The 7475-nt window shown below is 33.3% G+C and overlaps 1 protein-coding gene and 1 long non-coding RNA gene across 10 annotated transcripts; one reads left to right on the top strand and one right to left on the bottom strand.

Moving 5' to 3' along the window:
• The first annotated feature begins 1609 nt into the window (after positions 1–1609).
• Positions 1610–4603, top strand: LOC107909733 (CTP synthase). 9 transcript variants are annotated; one of them, XR_005910464.1, is made up of 8 exons: positions 1610–2494; positions 2919–2983; positions 3146–3229; positions 3679–3729; positions 3822–3884; positions 3988–4034; positions 4157–4303; positions 4392–4603. XR_005910464.1 is itself a non-coding variant. In XM_016837365.2 (8 exons), the coding sequence occupies exons 4-8, from the start codon at positions 3700–3702 to the stop codon at positions 4458–4460; spliced, it is 279 nt and encodes a 92-aa protein (XP_016692854.2). In that variant the 5' UTR covers positions 1610–2494; positions 2919–2983; positions 3146–3229; positions 3679–3699; the 3' UTR covers positions 4461–4603. The 9 variants fall into 9 exon arrangements, 6 of the variants coding, with proteins under 6 accessions (XP_016692854.2, XP_016692853.2, XP_040944826.1 ...); XR_001687334.2 differs by having other exon boundaries at positions 3146–3257; XM_016837365.2 differs by having other exon boundaries at positions 4234–4303.
• A 1173-nt stretch (positions 4604–5776) lies between these two features.
• Positions 5777–6751, bottom strand: LOC121214740 (uncharacterized). Its single transcript, XR_005910463.1, has 3 exons — positions 6478–6751; positions 6267–6370; positions 5777–6021 (listed from the first exon to the last, which is right to left on the bottom strand). It is a non-coding gene; the product is annotated as an uncharacterized lncRNA (long non-coding RNA).
• Positions 6752–7475: the final 724 nt, after the last annotated feature.

Below are 7475 nucleotides of genomic sequence, written 5' to 3'. Positions count from 1 at the left end.
TTAAAAATTGAGGTATTGATGGAATAGGTCCAAGTTTACAAAATCATGCTGGCTAAGATTTACCAGTACTACACCTGAATTATTGGGGACATAAGAATTCCAGACTTTCGCATTGTTTTCAAGACTTAACTTGAGGGTTTTATATGTATGACTAGGACCAAACTAATAAGTTACTATGCTTATTGTATGTTATAAGTTTCAATGTATTATTTTACATTTTGGAGTTATATTATTTTATTTAGATTTCACAAATGATTTTGAGCCAGTATTCCTAGATGATGTAAGATTCCATGTTCATGCTGATTTTATGACAATTTTATCCTTTCTAGGCCCACATGATTAAAAGCTATGAGTTGTACCGTCTCTACTAGAACTTTATATGAGCTGTTTTCCCTTAAACCATATAGATGAGAAAACATGTTATATAACAAGCTTGTCTAGATAAAATGATAAAGCATGAGGTTTCTTAAATTATTATTCTGGGTTTTAGCCCTATGATAGCCATTTTCTAACGTTAAAATTTAACCCGCAACTTTTATTTTTTATTATTGTTAAAATCTAGGAGTTAAGTAAGATGACAAAAGTTTCTCTTACTTTAACTAATGGTAGAGGATTTGATTCTTATCTTGGGTATGGAGCAATTTTAAAAGACATGGCCAGCATCTACCCTTTTAATGGGCCTATCAAATGTGGATGATTAGTTACTAGACTCATTCTAGTAGATACCTTGAAAACCTAAAAAAATTGTAACCTCCCCAACCCGGCATAGACATTAGACCCGAATTCGAGAGATTACACTAGCCACCAAAATAGCCTAGTAGGGTTATCGTAATTTTTGAAAATAGTTAGTTTAAGCATTCATTAATTTGGTAGGAAACTTAGTTGCAAACCATTCTATTAACCTTTAAAACCTTAATTTTAATTTAACAGTAGAAAGACGATATTTATTAGTTTTAAGAAAAATCAGGGGTTCATGCATACTGTCTAATAATCATAATATAATATCCTAATAATTTAATTTAAATGTCATGCAAATAAATCAATCCCAAAACCTAAGTCTTATGCCATGGTTCGAAAATAAAATAATACAATCTTTGAATAAAACAATAAACTTAAAAATTCTTTAATAAAATAAATCATTTCGAACCGAGACCCTCCAGGTGCCATGTCCGCGTCCTAACCTGGCAGGTTATCTGTAAGGATGAAAATTTAAGGGGGAGTGGGCTATGACGCTCAATGTGAGTTCCATCATAAGGAAACCATTGCAACAATTGATAAGGTATGTCAAATAAATTTCATAAATTAATCATAATTTAGATAACAGCTCGGAGTATCGTATCTCAACACAACCAATATTAACATATATCAGAACTCACAATAGTAGGTATCAGGATAACAAAAAATTCAGATTTTTTCCCCATAATATACATTTATCCATGCATATTCATATTATAAAAAAATTTCTAGATTTTGCATGCACATGATTTGTCACACCCCGAAATTGGGGTTAGAATTATTAAGGATTAGTGGGTGAGTTAAGTGGATTTGGTTAGATTCTTATGTTTTCTTGTGTTTTAAGAGACAATGATGAGCCTCGTGGTTTAGTGGTTAGGTGTTTAGCGTACCCTTGGTCCTATGTTCAAGTTCCAATATGAGCGAAGTGAAAATCTTGTCTTAATTTTTGGTTCCAACTCTAAGAAAAAAAATTGATTGGTTTAAATCTTCTTGAATCGTGTTTTAGTTTTTTATTTTTGAATAAACGAATCCCTAAAATTCCTCCTACAAACTGTTCTTTTCTTTCCCACTCTTTTTAACGTGCAGTTTTGTTTTGTTTTTTCTTTCGTTCCTCTTCTTCAATTTTTCTTTCTTTCCTTTGACAATTGATGCTCTTGAGATCTTACGAATTCTTGTGGTGTTTTGTTCTCTCTCTGTATTTTAAGCTTTCGTCTTTGCCGGTTCTTTAGAGTTTGTCTGCCTTTTGGGTTTACACTCAATAAAGAATTGAAGTGGGAGTAGTGTAAGTATTTTGTTTCCTTAGGTTAAGATTAGTTTTAGTCGACTCTTTTGTTCCAATTTGGTTAATTACTTATAGGTTGGTGTGTAATTGTAATTGAGGCTGTGATTGTTTACCTGTAAAACATTTTATGGAAAATATTTTCATCCTTTTTCCACTGTTTGTTTGGTGGAAAATGAATTCCCATTGTAAAAGCTTTTCCAAAACACGGGAAAAGAACGCTTCATTTTAGGAAAATGTCTTATCGTTTATCATTTGGTAAGACATTTTCCAAAGTTTTTCTCTTCAGCAGTAAATGTAACCCAAAGCCTCTTCCCCTTCCCCCTTCCGTCCCACCCTGATCTAGTGCTTGCCGCCAGCCAGCAATGGTTCCCAACACCAATCACCGGCATTCATCTTTGATTTTCCTCATTTTCGCCTTTCGTTGTCGAAATCTGCACTACACCAATCGACGATGGCGTTTATCTTCCTCTCTCGAAGGTATGAATGAAAAGGAAGAAATATGTGGTTGTTTTTTAGCAGCAACATGTTGTTTTTGCCCAATTGGTTGCTGGTTAATCCCTCTTTTTAATTTTTTATGGTTTTTGTTATTTTACTGTTTTATCTTCCTTGAACTGTGCAAGTTGGATTTTTGTTGGTGGTAATGAAATAATTCAGATATGGTAATGGTGGTGGTGGCCGAGACACAACTAATGAGCAAAAATTCAAAGTCTTTAAGTTCACACATAATTTGTTCAAATGGGATTAGTGGGAATGTCTTGTAGCCGTTCCTATTCTGTTAAACCTCAATCTAGAACATTTGATTCTGCATCTATGGAGTGGTTCAAAGAGACTATATCAATCTATTTGGTATCTTTGGATATTAATCCTCATGTGTCATAATAATTTTCATTTTCTTCCTCAGGGAAAGATAACTTCTGCCTCATTCATGTCAGCCTAATACCTGTGCTGGGTGTAGTTGGAGAGCAAGTAATACACCATGATTTTCCTTAAACATAATACATAAATTGCAAAGTACTTTTAGATCATTGTTTGGATCTTATTTTTAAACTGATATCAGTTAAATTCCTTATTAAACATCGCCACCAATTGTGGTGTCAATAATTCTCCATCTGTCTCTCTCTGATGCAGAAAACTAAGCCTACACAACATAGTGTCCGAGAACTTAGAGCATTGGGCTTGACTCCTCATCTGCTTGCATGTCATTCAGCTTAGGTACACTGCCTCATGTGTATTTCTTGTGGTAGGTGATTTTTTCATTAGAATCGTTTGGGAATTGCATAATTGCATTTTATCTTTCTGAAGTATTATTGTGTTGGCTCATTGTAGTACTTTTAGGCATTTTTATTAGTTTTTAAATGTGTTGGCATGAACCTATGTAATCATTATCATCTTTGTGGGGTGCGACATTATGTTGGCGCTTTACTTGCATAAGTTTTGCTGCAAACTGTTGTTGAACTTGTCATATATAACTTGGCATTGTATCTGTAGTATTCATATCATAGAAATATTTTGTAAACAATTGCATTTTCTCAGCTTTAGCCCTTGGGTTTGCTTGAGTTTTCTCCTATCTTACTGGATATCCTTTTGATTTCTTTGTTTTCTTGATCTGAGCTTTGTCCCAAACTGATGGTAAATACACCCTTTTGGTTGGTGACTTACAGCCATTATTGGATAATACAAAGATGAAACGTTCACAATTTTGTCACGTTGAGGTAAATTTGATTGCAAAATTTGGTTTGTATTCTTTTGAGTTAGTTTGGTCATCTTTACTAAGGATTGTGTTTATCCTTCTGGTTCTTCACAGGCTGCGAACATCCTAAATATTCATGGTGTTCCCAACATTTGGCATATTCCTCTCTTACTTAGAGTATGTTCTATAGCAGTTCTTCCATTTGTTTGGAACTTAAAGATTCCTAGTCTCATTCTTTTATTTTCTTTTTGATGATGTTACATAATGTATATTGCTTCAGAACCAAAATGCGCATCATTCAATTCTGAAACAGCTCAATTTGCTCAGGTTAGTTTTTGGTTCAACATCTCATCACCCCTCTTTCTCTAAGTATCATCAGATAACTAAGTTTGTTATAAATTTTACTTTGTTATGGCTTAACTCTTTGCTGCACAATGTGGCTGGCCTAGGCAATCAATTTGGATTGAGGTACTAGTTGCAGGAAGTTTTGATCAGTTTTACTAAGAGCTATAAAGTTCTGTTTCAGCATTGCCACACCTCTAGATTTAGAAGCTTGGACCAGGAGGGCAGAAACATTTGATAATCTCACTGATTCTGTTAGTATTCTTAATTTAGTTCGAATTGTCCAGTTTGAAATAGAAGAAATCTTTCTCATGTGATACAAAAACATAACCTTGTGCGCAGGTGAGGATTGCAATGGTGGGAAACTATGTTGGTCTGACAGACTCATATTTATCTGTAGTGAAGGTGTAATGCTGGTTTAATTTTTTGACTTCTAGACTAACTTTATTTTACCCGTAGTATATGTTATGAGAAATTTCATCCTTCAATGGACACTTAATGTTATACAAGCCTTCTGGTATATTATTATTGCTATTAAATTTTCCGTCTTCTCATCCATTTTCTACATGTTGGTGTTGTATCAGCTAGATCAATTTGGTAAAAGCCATATCGTATTGTGATTGATTGAAAACTAGCTAATTTATAATTATTCAATGCTTGTTTTTTTTTATTTTTTTATAACACAATTACAAATAATTTATTTGACTTTAGTTGTTTTCAATTTATGACGGTTAATATTTTAGCTTAATAATTGAGTATTATTATATATATAATTTGATTTATTTATTTATAAATAAATCATTGCAATATGTGTAAAAATAATTTAAAATATAAATTTATTAATATATATAAAAGCAGCTTTTCTGGAAAATATTTTCAGGAAACCTGCTAAACAACAGAAAATATTTTACACAGATTTATCCAAACACTAGAAAAGTAAATCATTTTCAAAAAAGTAAATAATTTTTCAGAAATCATTTTCTAGTAAACATTTTACTGGCAAACAAACGGAGCCTGAGTTTTAGAATTGGTGGAGTTGAGATGTTTCGATTGTTCGTTGGTGCTTGGAATCGCAATTTAAGGTGTTTCTTAAACTTATGTAATTTAAAGATCATTTAGGTGTTGAAATTCATGAATCGCAATAGATTTTGGGATGGTTTATGAACCACACGGGCATGTTATTCAACCACATGATCGTGTCTCCCCTACTCCTAAATTATGAAATTTTGACACACAGTCTAGAGAGTTATACGGTCTGTCCACATGGCCGTGTACCTTAGTCATACATGCATGTCTCTCAGCCACACGGTCGTGTCCCTCAGTCACACAGCCGTGTATCCCTGTCACATGGTTTGGACCCTCCCACACGGCCGTGTGGTCCAGTTTTTGCAGTTTTGCATTGTTTTTGCAAAATGATTCATTTTGATCTTTGGTTGATTTCTTACATATTTAAGCCTCTGTAGAGATGTTTGGAGCACTGGTTATGATTACGGTTGGTGTAATACTGTTAGACTAATTTATTAATAAATATTCGTAAGGTTAGTTCTGTTCTTCGTATGGATTGGAAAGATGTATATACTATGGAAATTTTGGGTACTGATTCTGCTATTTTATAATTGATTATGTGAAAGTTTGATTTGATAAACGTATTTGTATTGAGGATTTTGCATATACATTTTGGGTTGGGATTTAATGATGAAGAGAAGGAGGTTTGTTTTTAAGCAGTTTAACTATATTGTTATTGTAGAGGCCCATTTCTTTCCGACCCAAACAAAAATAAATAAACAAAAATAAATCCATTAATTAAAAATTCTAGTCCATTAGAAGCCCAAATACAAAACCCTAAAGCCCAAAATACCTAAGCCCCAAACTTCTAAACCTAAAAAAATTAGAAACCCCAAATGTCCCTAAGCCTCCAGTCGCTGCCCTCGCCATGTCAGCAGGTGTGCCATCTAAAGCCTGACACCACCACCTGCAGAAGACAGAGAAATAGAAGCGAAGAAGCAAAGGAGAAAGAAAAAATAATATGCTGTAATTCGGCTATAAAAAGTCAAAAAAACTATATGTAACTTTTTTCTTTTTTACAAAAGAAATTCAAAAGAGAATATAAAAAAAATAAATTACAAAGGTGGTTTTTTTTATCTTCTATTTTGATTTTTATTCTTTTTTTTTGTAAAGCGTATAAAAAATAAAAACAAGGTTTTTAAAAAAAATTACCTCGTCATTTGTTTCCCACCACCGTCAACGGCGGCTCTCTGCAGATTCAAAGGGTCTCCAAACCCATTAGGGTTCGTCGACAGCCTCGATGGAGAAAGGGAAAACTGAAATAAAATAAAAAATAACAAAGGTAGTTCATTTTTTATTTTCGTTTAAAATATCAAAAAATAAAAAAATTACAACGAAAGATTCAAGTGTTTTTTTGGTTTACCTGTTAAATTGTCGTTGTGGAACTCCCCTTTTCTTCGACTTGAGAAGTCTCGAAACTCTTAGGGTTCCATCAAGGGCCTTGTCGGAAAAGGGAGAAACCGAAGGGTTTCTTGGTCCATAGTCGAACTTTGGCTAGGTTTTCGAGGACTTTAACTTCAGATTTTTTTCCACGTGAAAAGGGGGCAAAAAAAGGATTTTTTTTGGGAATTTCTGACCACCGAAAGCGGCGACGGATTTGTAGTGGCCTTGTGGCCAGAAGGGAAGAGAGGATTCGAGAGAAAAAAAGGAAAGGGAATAGTTTTTTTTAAATTGATAAAAATGAATTTTTTTTAACATTTTAACTTATATAGCCCCCTCAAAACAATGTCGTTTTGAGTTTGGCTTTAGAAGCCCAAAACAACGTTGTTTCAAGCTTGACTCGATTCGGATCCATCCAAGATCCGCGTGTTTTCAAGAGGAGGGTCTATTTGCTATTTTGGTCCTTCTGCCTTTTTGCTCCCTTTCAATTTCGTCCTTTCTCTTTTATTTACTTTATTTTTTTACCCCTTAATTTCATTTTCTTTTAAGTTGCTCCTTTGACTCACTATTGAGCCAAGGAAATCGCGTGGGGTTGGGATAGTTTCCCTTTGAGACCCTGTACTTTTCCATTTTATTTTAATTCTATCATTTATATTTTGTTTTTTTGTTTATGATTTATGCTTTAAATTTAGTTACATATTCAGTTCAGTCCCCAGACTATCGACCCTTTGGGGAATGACTTATACTGGGTTTAGGTTATTTGCCCTTTTGGTCTCTGCATTTTACTATTTTTTATTTAACCCTTTTATTTATTATTTTTATTTATTTATACCTAAAGTTTTGTCATAGTTTCAATTTGGTCCCCTATTCATTTAATTAAGTCATTGTACTTGCTATTTTTTATTTTCACCTTTTAAGTTGCATAATTTACATTTTTTCCCTCAAATTTCTCGATTATTTTATTTTGAGTCCTTTATTTTT

This window comes from Gossypium hirsutum, chromosome D02 (assembly GCF_007990345.1).
Source record: "Gossypium hirsutum isolate 1008001.06 chromosome D02, Gossypium_hirsutum_v2.1, whole genome shotgun sequence".
NCBI lineage: Eukaryota > Viridiplantae > Streptophyta > Magnoliopsida > Malvales > Malvaceae > Gossypium > Gossypium hirsutum.
This window is presented reverse-complemented; position numbering and strand designations above follow the sequence as displayed.